The sequence below is a fragment of the Diabrotica undecimpunctata genome, chromosome 2, assembly GCF_040954645.1.
Source record: "Diabrotica undecimpunctata isolate CICGRU chromosome 2, icDiaUnde3, whole genome shotgun sequence".
Classification (NCBI taxonomy): Eukaryota; Metazoa; Arthropoda; class Insecta; order Coleoptera; family Chrysomelidae; genus Diabrotica; species Diabrotica undecimpunctata.
This window is the reverse complement of record NC_092804.1, coordinates 13261121-13275689: the sequence shown is the minus strand read 5'-3', so window position 1 is coordinate 13275689 and position 14569 is coordinate 13261121. Positions and strand designations below refer to the sequence as shown.

Below are 14569 nucleotides of genomic sequence, written 5' to 3'. Positions count from 1 at the left end.
TTGCCTTGCAATTTTTAGAAGGCACAGATTAAAGCGGAATTCTTGAATTTGGTTTCGAAAATTAGTCTACGATTTTATTATCAGATGTCGCTACATTGTGTCTATACGAAGCCATGTTAGAGTTGCTTCCTAAGACAGAAAAGATTTATTTCACGTTCAGAGCGATTGCGAAAGCCGTTCTGATGAGGCCTATTGGGCTGAAATAAGTATAAACGGATGCCCAAGCTCCCTGTACGTGAAATAAAATCTTAACTGTCTTTTTCTTTTTAAATAGTTCTTCTGTTTCTCAGGAACTGTACATCCTTTCTTCTTCTTCTTCTTCAGATGATCGTCTTTTAAGTACATTTTAGGAATGAGTTTGGAAAATTCTTTATGATTCAGGCTTTTCTTATTGGGTTTTAAATTTAAGTTGTGTGCTTTCTTTAATCATAGATTCGCAGTTGATCTTGTCTGTGGTGAATATATCACAATTATTATAGGTTGTCCAAAAAATATAAAAAAAAAAACAGGAAATCTTGTTCAGCAGCATTTAATAATTTACTTTATATTCAAGTTACATATAGTATTACAGATTTTAACAATTTAAAATTACGAAATCAAGATATAAATTGCGACGATAATATGAAAGTACAAAAAAATATAAAATTTTAAATAAGTTTACATAAAACTTTGATATTTATTAAAAATTACAAAAGGCCCTCCAAGGGCTAACCAGCTAGGATATTTTCATTTATCCAGTTTATTTGTCCTTTGTTTTTTTGTTCATATTCCTTTGATGCAGTTTCTAAAAATATATTTTATAATTAGCTTTATATGGGATGAAAACTTAAAACAGAAATATACTACAGAAAAAGATAGTAATATTAACTAATCCCTAATAAATCAAAACTACCTACATGTAGAACTACATAATATAAAAGCAAAAACTACAATTTTGTTCTCTACAAAATTTTGCGTATCTCTAATAGTTTTCAATTTATTTGAAAAAAATGGGATTTTTTTGTAAAATTACAAAAATTACAAAAACTCTAATAGCTAATTACTGACTGGCTCTTTCATCTACTCTTTGTTGTTTATAGTGTGTTCCAAAGAAAATTTGACCCCCCCCCCCACAGAAACTCAGAAACCAAGAGTTTCTTCAAAAAAATTAAAAGAAAACACCTCAATTTGTATTGAGAGGGACGTCCAAAAAAAGGGTACCTTTTAAATGATGTTCCACTCTTAGTATGACAGTAGGGAGTTAGATTTGAAAACATGAATTTTGCTTAAAAATTCGTCCCCCTCCCAATACAAATTGACTTTTTTTTAATTTTGAAGAACCTCTTAGTTTTTAAGTTTTAGTGGGGGGGAACAAACAAATTTTCGTTGGAACACACTGTACATTAGTAAACTAGTAGTTAAAATTTATAATATTAAGAGTAAATAGATAGAATAAACCAGACGTTTATTAAAATTGCATTCAGTGTTTTTGCACGTGGGTTTTGTTTTGTCCGAATATCCTAGAATGCCGAAACAATCCATTAATTAAATCGTTGTTTTAAAAAAGTGAATTGCAAATAGAGTGAATGAAAAATAATTGATTTAACTCATATTTACCGGACCGTCTGTGAAACTAAAATGTAAATAAACTTTTAAATGATAAATGCTTTGGTGTACAATTCGATAAATTTATTGTTGGAGAAATCTCGTGAAAATATTTTATTATTTGATTTTAATTTATTAGTGTAGTATAAATACATCATCATCATCATTCTGGCTTTACTTCTTGAGTAATCCTCAAGAATGTCTCTTCAGTCGTCTTTTCAAGAGTTAGTTTTATTAAATTTACCAACTGATTTGGTATTAGTAGCTATTTCATTGCATTGAACATTTCTTTTCTATTCACAGAGTCATAGGCTGCTTTGTAGTCTATAAATATGTAATGAGTATTAGTGCCATATTCTAGTGGTGTTTATAAAATTTGTTTCAGGGTATTTTCCTGCTATCTGTTTTGCATATGGTGCCATTCGGTAACATAGTACTGTGGAAAATATTTTATACGCTGCATTTAGAAGCGTAATTCCTCTCTGGTTAGAGCATTTAAAGATATCTCCTTTTTTGTGAATGGTGCAAGGTATTCCAATATTCCAATCATAGGGGAGGGATTTCTGTGTCTATATTTCATTTATAAGCTGCTGTTATTATGTTATCGTGGTAACTTTTGGTTACCATATGGCTTAGAAACCAGAAACGAACGAGGCACACGCTTTGTTGAATTTTGCCAAGAGAACAACCTGGTGGTTCTTAACACATGGTTTAAATTACCTAAAAGACGTCTATATACGTGGGGGTCTTCTCAAGATTGCGAAGGAAATATTGTGAGGAACCAAATCGACTACATTACAATTAACAAAAGGTTCCGTAATGGTATTCTAAATGTAAAAACGTACCCAAGCTGTGACATAAATTCAGACCACAATCCTGTAGTCGCAACTATTCGATTAAAACTTAAAAAAGTAGACAAGGCTTAACCCAGTCAGAGAATAGCACAGAGTAGTGCTATTATCTGACTGGGTTATATATATATATATATATATATATATATATATATATATATATATATATATATATATATATATATATATATATATATATATATAGTGACCAAGGACAGCAACAGAAGTATGAAGACACTCTAGACACGCAGTTAGAGTCTAAGACAATAGCTCCCACTAAGGAGAAGACAATAAAATAAAACGTTGAAGACATGTGAGAAAAAATTAAAAATACTGTCTTGGAGGCAGCAGACCAAAGTATATAGAAAGAAAACCGTAAACATAGAAAACCATGGATGACAAACAAAATATTACAAATTATGGAGAGGAGACGGATGGTAAAAAACAAAAACCTAACAAGATACACAGAACTCAATAGGGAAATTGAGAAAAAAATAAATGTAGCTAAGGAAGAGTGGATGAAAGAAAAATGTAAAGAGGTAGAAGATTTGCAAATGAAGCATAAAGATAGAGAACTACGCAGAAAGGTTAAAGAAGTAGCTGGAATATGGAAACCCAAATACTTATCGACTGTAACGAACAAGAATAACCAAATGGAATTAGACCCTGAAAAACAGAAAGAAATATGGGAGCAATATCTTAAAGATTTGTTTGATGATCAGAGAACAGAAGAGCTCCCACAAATAGATACAGATGAATAATTAAATATTCTCACCGAAGAAGTTTTGCAGGCAATAGAAGACGCAAAGAACAACAAGGCACCTGCCGAAGATCTAATAACAGCCGAATATTTTAAACACCTAAGTGATAATGCTGTCAGGAAATTAACATATCTCTACAACATTATATATGAACATGGCATAATACATAACATGGCATGACTGGCTAACATCCACATATATAGCTCCTTCTAAAAAACAAAAAGCAAGGAAATGTGAGGACCATCGAACTGTATCCCTAATGAGTTATGCCGCTAAGATTTTTATGCGAATAATTTATAACCGAATTCACAATAAGTGTGTAAAATACCTGAGTCGTTCTCAATATGGTTTTAGAAAGGGGACAGGCACTAGAGAAGCAATTGTGGGATTGGCACTGATGGCAGAAAGGTATCTTGAGGTTCAAAAACGCTGTATGTGTGCTACAGCCGAATGCTAAGAATAAGCTGGACCAGCAGAACTACTAATGAAGAAGTACTGAGAGCAATGAGCACACGCCCTCATCTGGTCAATACTATCAAAATTAGAAAGACATCATATCTAGGACACATAATGCGCCATAGGAAATTTGAGCAGCTCCAGGTAATATTAGAAGGCAAGATTGAAGGTAAAGGACGGAAGAAAAAATCTTGGCTACGAAAAATCAGAGATTGGACCCACACAAGAGGAAATGAATTAATTCATCAAGCCCAGAACAGAGAGAAATTTGCCATATTGATCGCCAACCTCAACAGAGAAGACACTTAGGAGGAGGAGGTAACTTTTGGCGAGTTTCTAATGGAGGTTTGAGACCTTAAAGAAGTAATAACACAGAAGGTGCAGGGAACGAAGACAGTTTTGGAAATCCTCAAAAGAAAATAAAACGATTTTCGGTTAAATTACCTGAACAAGATAGACGTTACGATGATTATGAACATTGGTCTTTGAATGATGATATACAAAACCCACTTTGTCGTTGGTGGAAAGCTTGCCAAAGCCGTTCATGCATACATTGTAGTAAATGTAATCTTTCATCATCATCATATAACGGGGGTCCTACGGCGATTGCCGCTTCCCGCATTTCAGCCTCCATCTTTTCCTATCTCTCCAATCTCCCTCTTCTAAGCCTCTAGATTGCATTGTTTTTGTAATTTGTCTTCTCCAGGAATTTGGTGGTCTTCCCCTTTTCCTTCTTTCTGGCGGAACATACATTAAGGCTTTCTTTGGCCACCGCTCCTCCTCCATTCTCATCACGTGACCATACCATTGTAATTGCCTTCCTTGTATTCTATCTGAAAGAGTATCTCTAATTCCTGTACGGTTTCGTATTTCCTCATTCCTGATTCTTTCCATTCTCGATACTCGACATGACCTTCTAAGATAATCCATTTCCACAACGTCTACTTTATCTCGTTCATTCTTTGTCATCGTCCAACATTCGGCACCATATGTGGTAATTGGTTCTACAATTGCTCTGTATACGCGAAGTTTGGTATGTAATCTTTACTTATGTTTAAGTAAAAACAAAAATTGTTTCAAACCATTTCATACGCGATATTTTTAAGAAATATATTTTCGCATTATGTGTTAAGTTGTTCAATATAGCTGTTGTCAAAATTTTTGAATATAATATTTTAAGGTCAGAACATAACATTTACTAAGAAGTGTTTAGTCCCAAAATACACAATTGTGACTATCTTACTATTGTGTTGGTGTTTTGTGAGACACCAAGGCACACATTTGTGAGGGTCTTTAAAAACGTCCTGTATGGTCCTTAAAAAATTCTGAAAAAAATTAAGTGTCATTTGCAACATAAATTAGTGAAAACAGGACATTGACATTCTCCTGCAATACCTTATCTTGTCGTGGGTCTGTAGAGGATAGAAAAAAATTAAATAAACCCTAACAGTAGCGACAGAAATAATTAACCTCATAATATAAAATTCAAAGTACTTACATTTCCAATCATGTTTCCAAACAGCCACATTGCGAGAACCAAAACAAAAATAACTACAAATGCATAAAGATAATTATACCAAATTTTTGAACTTGGTCTTGCATTTGGATATTTTGGTGGTTCCTTTTGATCTTCATCTTTTTCAATAGCAATTTTAACATTTTTATTTACTTTTGATTTGGGCCCTTTTTTCTTAGCGTTTTTTGTTACAGCACTATCAGGTTCGCTTACGCTAGATGATTTATCGTTTGTTGTTGAATCTACTATTTGCTCCTGTCTTTCTACGGCTTTATTTGCGAGATTATTATCCACATTAAGACAATTTTTCTTTTTTAACCCTTTTTTACATTTTAAAAAGTTAAATGGACATGTTTTAACTACTTCCACTTCTTCATCTTCGTCTTCATCTTCATGTTCATCTTCCTGTTCCATTTTTTTCTTAATCAACTCACTCTTAGCTTCCATGACCTCTTCATCTTCATCTTCATGTTTTATTCGTTTCTTAATCAACTCACTCTTAGCTTCCATGATCTCTTCATCTTCATCTTCATGTTCCATTCGTTTCTTAATCAACTCACTCTTAGATTCTATGATCTCTTCATCTTCATTAGTAGTTTCTACTACTTCTTTAATATCATCGGTAATAATCTGATGTTCAACAGGTTGTTTAACATTACTTTCTAAATTTGATTTTTGAACTGATTTTATTAATTCGGTCGCAGAATTATCTGGAAATGTAGAATTGTAAATTACTGTAATGAAAAGCAATTTTATGTAACACTATAATCAGAAATATGCTAACATTTACGCCCTGATTGAAGGCATTTTTAATATTCATTCATAATTCAATAAATATAATACCGTATGGCTATAAACTTAGCTTAATTATTATTAGAGTACTCAATGGATAAAATCTTCTGCTTAGACCCCTAAAACTTGACAATGATCCTCAAACCATGTCATAGTTAACTAGATCTACTGCAAAATTTATGATCTGATGCAAATAAAGAGTACCTACTTAACAGATCCGATGTAACTGCAAAAAGACTGCTATAAAACATGTAGCTGCGTTAAACATGGTTTGAAATATTCTGATTATTGTGCTTATTGCCGAAAGTCCAATTATGTAAAAAATACAATTTTTTCCAAGACATCTACAGAAACCCAGGTGCATATTGATTATGATGAAAAGATAGTCACAGAAAAAGAAATTGGGGATAATTTACTAAAATCTCTTAAAAAATGCGTTTTAATATATGCGTTTTATATAAATTACAAAATGTCTTACAGGCAATAATATTAATTGACGGAACTGATATAAAAAATTTACATCATACTTGTATTCCATAAATGTACTAAATAAATTGTAAAACTTTAAATTGTACAACGCCAATGACCCTATGAGGTTGAGGCATAAATAAATAAAAAAAAACATAAACAAAAAACAAATCTCAGGGCTCTATTTTTATATAAATCACCTTCATTCGTGGCTTTTAGCATTATTTCTAAGTTGTTTCCTTATCGGTATAGACACGGGAAAATAAAAATACACACCTAAATTCAAAGAAATTATCAATACCATTTATTTTATCAAAAGGAATTAAAATATTAAATATTGCAATTTTCTTAATCCTAGTATATTTATATCATATTAAAAACACGAATAGAGAATCTTTTTTCTTATTGTCTCCTTTGTAACTAAAACCAACTTTAGCAATTTATAACAAACAAATCTGATTGAATTTGGATAATTTTATGATATGGTTTTTTTTTGATTTGATGAAAATAATGATGGTAGGGGAGAACGAGCCGATGTCTAGAATGAATGAGTAGATTTTGGGAGTTGTGTTTGTTCGATCGAAAGGAGAAGTCCAGATTTGAAGACCGTGTGTTGGAAAAGTACCGCAGGTTGTGTTAAAAGTTACAACTGTTATTAGCAGAATAGTGGAACGGGTGATAGACCAAGTAGAGAGGTTCTTTTGAAAACCCCTTGGAGTCTGATGTTTCCAGTTGTGTAAGTAACGAGTTTGTTTGAATTTGTGGCACCGAGTCGATAAAAGAGATCCTTGGATCATAAAAAGTAGAAGTGATTCAAAAGAAGAAAAGGGGGAGAATTGCATCAGGAGAAGATAGGAACGAGCACTATGGGAAGCAATGAACAAGAAGGAGAGCAAAATTTGCAGAGTAGCAGAAACACATTGTTGGGGAACGTGGACGGGTACTTTTGGTTACAACACAATCCAGGAAGGAAAAATTTTACGTGTGCAGACATTGTCGATTTATCAGCAAAGGTCAGTCGTTTTCTATTGTGACATGAATCTATGGGTTTTTAGTATTAAATACCATCTTGCATATTAAATTTCATAACATTTCTTTATTATTAAATTATCCAAATTCAATCAGATTTGTTTTTTATAAATTGTTAATGTTGAATATATTGAGTTTATGTGTGTATTTTTATTTTCCCGTGTCTATACCGATAAGGAAACAACTAAGAAATACTAGAAGCCACGAATGAAGCTGATTGATAAATTTTTGGTTGTTTAAAGGACCTATAAATTTGATTAATACTATTTGCACATCCGTTAGTTACGATCCGTTACGCTTTAGAGCGTAGAAACAAGATCTGATACCAAGAAAATAAGAAAACCAATGGAAACTGTACTGAAATGTGACCATATGACTACGAGTATTATATAATTTTAAAGCCACCTTACCTTCATTTTTAAAATCATGTTTTTCATTGTCTTGTGCACTCTGTTCTTGCATCTCGATTTCTATTGCAGTATCACTAGCTTGACACTCAGAAACTGTATTTTTTTTCACAAAATAATATTTCAGAGTGGTCAAATCGCCACTCTCATCATCTATAGATGGTATTAAAGATTTATCGCGATTCTGACTCATCGTAATCTGCGTTATTCGTACGGGTTAACTTCTGATACTCTACTGAGTCACTTGTGATTTAGGTAAGTATTATTTATATTTGGTACTATGCATTGAGCTGTCTTTGGTATTTTCTAATTGCAAAAGATAATCTTGCTAACAGGAGCGTAATGGCCATTATGATTTACTAGGCGTAGTACAGTTACGGAAAAGGGAGATCTTTTTACCAATAAATTAATTTCAAATAAATAATTAGTTAGAAATAAATAATTAGAAGAAACTAAGCACGTACAAAATTGTTTAAACTGATTATGTAACTAATGATACATATTTCCTACTTTATCCTTGAAGCAGATCGAATAAATGCAGCGAAATATTGAGATTCTTCTAAGACCCCATTCATAAACAGGAACAGATTGAAATAAAGATATTGAAGAATGTGAGTAATTGGTATCTACTTTACTGGGAGTAGAAGGTTGATCTAAATGGTCTACTTCTTTAGATAAAATAGCCTCTAGTTTCAATAGATCAACACTAAACCCTTTCTTTAACTTTTTTTACTCTAATATATAATCAGTTACAAGAGGTAATAGATCAAGAAAAGAAGTCAAAGCTTGTTAATAATCAATATTAAATTCTAAATGGACATAAATTTCAGAAAAACTGCGATGACTCTTGTGAAAAGAGTCCACTAAAATTTTTTTCCTCAACCATATTGGTAACAGAAACATCCCTAATATGAATCTCATAATAAAATTCATCTGTATTGAGATGTTTCGATGTGTGTGTTTTGCCAGTGTTAACTTACGGTGCCGAAACGTTGACCATGACAAGGAGAACAGTTCAAAAGATCCGTGTGTGTCAAAGGGCGATGGAGCGTGCTATGTTGGGCGTTTCACTACGAGACAAGATCCCAAATCGCCAGTTACGACAAAAAACAGGAGTGGCTGATGCAGTAGAGAGAGTAGCAACACTAAAATGGAACTGGGCAGGTCACGTGGCTCGAATGACAGACAATAGATGGACAAAGCGGATACTGGAATGGAGACCAAGAGATGATGCCTACCGAAGTAGAGGTCGTCCACCAACACGTTGGACTGACGATCTAAAACGTTGTCATAGGAATTGGATGCAAGAGGCACAAGATCGAAATAGATGGAAAATTATGAATGAGATCTATGTCCAGCAGTGGATAAGAGAAGATTGAATGATGATGATGATGATGATGAGATGTTTCGAAATAATTAGAAGCGTCTTGACAAAAAGAATGCCACCAGAAAAGACTGGTTAAGTATAAAAAAGAAATTAGACCATTTATATACAGCATTATAAAAGTACCTACCTATCATAAAAATCAGCCAAAAAAGTAAAGTGAAAAACATGAAATATGTTAAAATGTATATACCTAGTAAAAATAAGATGATAAATTTATTATAAGCATGTGAAAATATCAAAATTTAAAATGTAATCTAGTGACTCTCAACCAGTGGGGCGCGCCCCCTAGGAGGCGCGCTTTTACTAATGGGAGAGCATGAGGACATCCGAAAAAAAAAACACCAACAACATTGGCTTATTTACTAAAATCAAATCGGAACAAAATTCTGATGAAATAAAATACACGTGAACACTGATATAGGTACATTTATAAAGAGCACTGTATTAGTACTACACATTATCTTATCAATCCTAAATTAAGAATAGTTTAATATATATTAGTACCTTCCATGGTTCTGTTTTGCAGAGCAAAGTTTATCGAAACAGGGTGTAATATTACAAATAGACTCCCTGAGTTATTTTTCCATATTTAACTGCGAACTATATTTGGTCTTCAAAGCAGTCACCGCGGAAAATCCTGTTTTGCAAAGGTAGGATGTTGAAAACGATAATAGTATACGGAACGGTCTGGCTTTCAGTGCAGAAAACTCCATTATTTACAAGAGAGATTTATTATTAAACTGTTTGTTGATTTTAGCATTTACCATGAAGATTTCTTCTTCGGCAGTAGACAGCCTTTCGAGTGTAATTTGAAACGGATTCCTAACCCACTCGTAACTAAGTATAAATTTGACGCCGGCAAAAAAATACGTATGACATAACTAGATGGCGTAGTTACGTCCGTATATAGTTATTTTGATAACTATTGTCTAGGACGGGAAAGATTTTTGTTTCGGTTCGGAGCAGTGGCTATACCGCTCTGAGGAGACCTAAAGAGGTCGAAATACGTATAAGCGGCTTGACGCTGCCCTGTATCGAAACAAAAATCTAATACCGTCATTATGTTTTATTACTTTACTACCTTTGAAGTACGAGAAACTGAATTCACTAAGAATTTTGACCACGGCATGTGGAATGCAATTTTAGATTCACTTCCCAAGTAATTTATCAAACTGTTTGCTTTGTAAGTTTTAGAAGGCACAGTGGTAAACATTTAAATTTGGTTTCGCCAGGTAGAAATCGTTTGATTTCTCTTTTAGTTTTTTTTTAATAGCAATTAATTTATCATATATATATATATATACATTCAGAGACAAGTTTTTATCACGTAAAAGACTCTTCATTCTAAAGAAAATCATTTATTCTTCATTCCGACAAAAAATAGCTTTCCTGAAAACAATATCAATTAAGCATCAAGAACTATGCCAAAAAATAGTGTCAAAATTGCACCACTAGCCTACTTTTAGGTGCATATGAATAATTTGCAGCTATTATACATAATTCTCTAAATCCCTTCAAAAACACTTAACTATTTAGTTATATTTATGTTAGGTTTAACGAAAACTTTTATGAAAACCATAGCCACTCTGCATATCTATATCTGAAAGATTTAAAAGAAATAATAATATCTTAAAACAGTTGTTATAAACAAACATAAAAATTTGATCCATAATAATAAACATTAACAAGGAAAAAATGCATTAAATAAAGAAAAAACTCTAAAGTATAAACATCACAACAGGTTAAAAATAAAAATACTAAGATTCTATGTAATTTCTGCGAATTATTCTGGAGTGTGGACCTGTGTATTAATAAGAGTAGTTACAGTTTTATCGCAGTTCTGTTAGTCAACTTTGATAACAAATTTTTATGTAGTATGTGCCAAACAATGCGTCTTAAACTATTTATGATAACGTTGCAAAAATTTAGTAATTTGTTTTTTATCTTATAAATACTCAGGAAGAACCAAACAAAATAAATAAACAATTATTCATGGATCTAATTTCTAATTGTCGACTACATGACATTATAAATATTTTTGGTGGTATATAAAAAATATAAAATATAAAATATTTCGCAAATACTAACATGACTCAATTACAGTTGCGTCCATGGTTCTTTACCCGTGTGTCATTTATACTTGGCGAGATAAAGCATATACATACTTTTTATCTATACTTATAGCAACTTCTTGGTAAAAATTCTTTACCTCTTTGTTTAAGTAAGCTTTTTCTATGTTTTTTAATTGCTTTTCTGCAATTTCTTTTCACCTCCCTTCTTCTTGTAACATAGTCTTTGATCGCATTTTGGGTATTTTCTTTACTTCTTTATAGTTTGGCCTTGTTTCTTTTTGCCAAAATATTCCTACAGTCATCATCCAACCAGTCTTGCCGTCTTTTTATATGCTCTCTTCCTATACACTTTTCCGCTGCTTCCAACATGGCTGTCTGTTTAGTCCGTCACTCTTCATCTATATCCTCTTTGACTGGATTCTCTAGTTTTTTAATAATTTCTTTTCCTCTACTCTGTTTACAACCTGCTTCTCTTGAAGGCTCACCAATTGGTTCTTTAATCTATCTCTAACAGGTTTTGGTATTATTGGTAATTCTTGTTTTAGTTTTGCACTTATTAGTGTATGGTCACTGTTGGTATCTGCCCTTCTGTAACTACCGCAATCGAGTATTGCCTTTCAATTAGAACATTATCTATCTGATTTTTTATTTTTTCATCGGGAGAAGTCCATTTTACCTTATAAATATCTTTGTGATTAAACCTTGTGCTAGCTATCTTCATTATGTTCTCTGTAGCAAATTAATTTTTTTTGTTTTTATTTGATTTCTTATGTAAACTTTGTCCCCCTGTTATTCTTCTATACATTTTCTCTTTACCGACTTTCGCATTTATGTCACTAATCTTCTTCTTCTTCTCGTAGCACTACAACCCGGGGTTGTAGGTTGTAGGAACTTGCTTCCATCTTGAATGGTCGTCCATAATATTTGGGCCAGTGGGCAGCCCCATTGTTCTTAGATCTGACCATATATTGTCTCTCCATCGCATTCGTGGACGTCCTAAGGGTCTTCTTTCTGTGGGGGCTTCCTCCCATATTAATTTTGGCAAGGCGGTTATTACGAAGTCTATGGACATGGCCAGCCCATCTTAGACGTTGGGATTTAATCTCTTGGACTATATCGCTCGCTACATACATCTGCTTGACCATTTGTTCTCATTTTTATGTCACTAATGATTATCTTTATATCATATTTCTGTATATTCCCTATTAGGGTGCTTAGCTTTTCGTAGAACTTTGTTTTGGTTTTTTTCTTCAGTATGCGCATGTATAATTATGATACTTATCTTATTGTACTTTTCTCTTACTCTCAAGTAACATATTATGTCTGATATTGGTTGAAAATCTACAACTGCTTTGTTTACTTTCTCCGACACCATGAATCCCACTCCAAAATATCTCTTGGTCCCCCCACTCTTGAACAGAGTGCTCTTTCCAGGAGAATTTTTATTATTTTATTTCCCAGTTGTTTCAGTTCTTGCAGGACAAGGATATATATTGTATAATTTTTCCATAATTTGTTCTAAGTTTCTAAAAGCTCCCTGCTCATAAGTACCTCTCACATTCCAAGTCCGAATTTTTAATATATCCTTGGATTGTTGCATTTCTTTTGTGTTTATTTTTCTGTTTTCCATGGTCGTATTTCTTTTCCTTGCCTTTTCGGTATCATATCTCTCCGGCTTTTATTCTTCTACTAGTTTTTTGGCAATTCTTTTTTTGTATTTTCTTTTAGTTGTTGTTTTTTTTTTTTTTCATCCCATATCCATTCTTTCCCATTTACTGAAAACTTCTTATAGCCCATTTTTGTCTGTTTTCGTTTACTTTTTTCTTCCTTTGCTATTTTAACTATTTCTTTCTGTATTTCTTTTTCTTTTGCTGTCAAATAATTATTTATGTAGATGGGATCTTTATGATACTTTAACTTACTTTTTCCATTTAGTATCTCAATTTGATCCGTAAAAGTTTTTGTTTCTATGGCATAGACTGTTTACCCTATTTTTGTTGCATTCCTTAGTTTTATTTGCGCCTGTTGTTCTTGTGATATAGTCACTGTTAAAATTAATTTAACAGTGTTAATTACTGTTATTAAGACATTAAAATTTGTTTATGTTTTTTCTCAAATGTTTTGTCTTTTATAAAACAAATGTATTTTAAAAGAACTAAACATCACTTTAAAACTTTTTATCATCATTTCTATCCAGAGGGTTTCCGAAGTCATTGAATAAAAACTAAACTTTTCAGAACACTTTTCCTTGTTTTCCATAATAAAATTACTCTAACAAGATTTAGAGACGTCCATAAAAAAACTAAAAAATACTCGTTTAGGAAGCAACTTTTAGTGTATATTTATGCGAAACTCCCGCGATCTGAAATTCATGAGATCGTCCGATCATTCGGCAAAACACGCTGTTTGAGTCTTAGCAGCGAACTTTTGTAAATAAATTACTTACTTACTTGCTTTTATTGCATCCGTTCAAAACTTTAACAAAGTACAAGTTCTTTGAAGGAAGGATTGAGTGTTTTTGAATGTATGTCTAAGATACTGTGGATATCCGTTTCAGCATTCTTGAAAGCTAAATCATCAACATCATATAAGTAACTTGAACTTTTCGTCATTTGCTGAAAAGTAACATAATAATCATATAAAGTTACCACAGGTATCATTAATGGTAATTTTAACAGAATACATCGGAAGTTCTAGTACAAACATACTCGGAAAAGTAACAGTTCAGTTAAAAACTTTTTTATTTATAAAAATCCCCTTTAATCTAATATTTTTATTATCAGAACAGTAACAGTTAATTTGTTTCTTATTTACAGTTATGTTAGAAGCGTAATTAAGGGTTAACAGCTGCCTACGAAGCTTTAGCGTGAGTCATCGAATTGTATGTGATTTATCGGAGTTGTTTTGTATACTTCAAGTACAATCGTTAGGTAGGTTTTATGTAAAGTATACAAAGGTTTGTCTAATAGCGGCTTCCCACGATCGACGATTCTACAGATCATCGCACACAGTCGATGAGCACGGACTGCAACGTACCGCAGACAGAGCTCTTCCTACGGTCCGTGACAGTCTGTGTAGGTCTCTACTTTTGTTTTTTGCCTTCTGTATGTCGACATTAAATTGTCTCTCTTCTTTTTTTAGTCTTTAATCGAAATAGTACTATTCTTCAATTGATTTTTTATTCGATTCCATGCATCGTATCTATCGTTCCGCTTCTTACGCTCTGGCGCCGTAGAATTCCATAAA

At 32.6% G+C, this 14569-nt stretch overlaps 2 protein-coding genes across 2 annotated transcripts in view; one reads left to right on the top strand and one right to left on the bottom strand.

Moving 5' to 3' along the window:
• Nucleotides 1-14569, top strand: part of LOC140433617 (cell adhesion molecule Dscam1-like) — a 757823-nt gene that overhangs the window by 598585 nt on the left and 144669 nt on the right. The gene's annotated exons all lie outside the window — the stretch shown is intronic.
• Nucleotides 530-8109, bottom strand: LOC140434206 (uncharacterized). Its single transcript, XM_072522294.1, has 3 exons — nt 7868-8109; nt 5151-5878; nt 530-784 (listed from the first exon to the last, which is right to left on the bottom strand). The coding sequence occupies exons 1-3, from the start codon at nt 8055-8057 to the stop codon at nt 740-742; spliced, it is 963 nt and encodes a 320-aa protein (XP_072378395.1). The 5' UTR covers nt 8058-8109; the 3' UTR covers nt 530-739.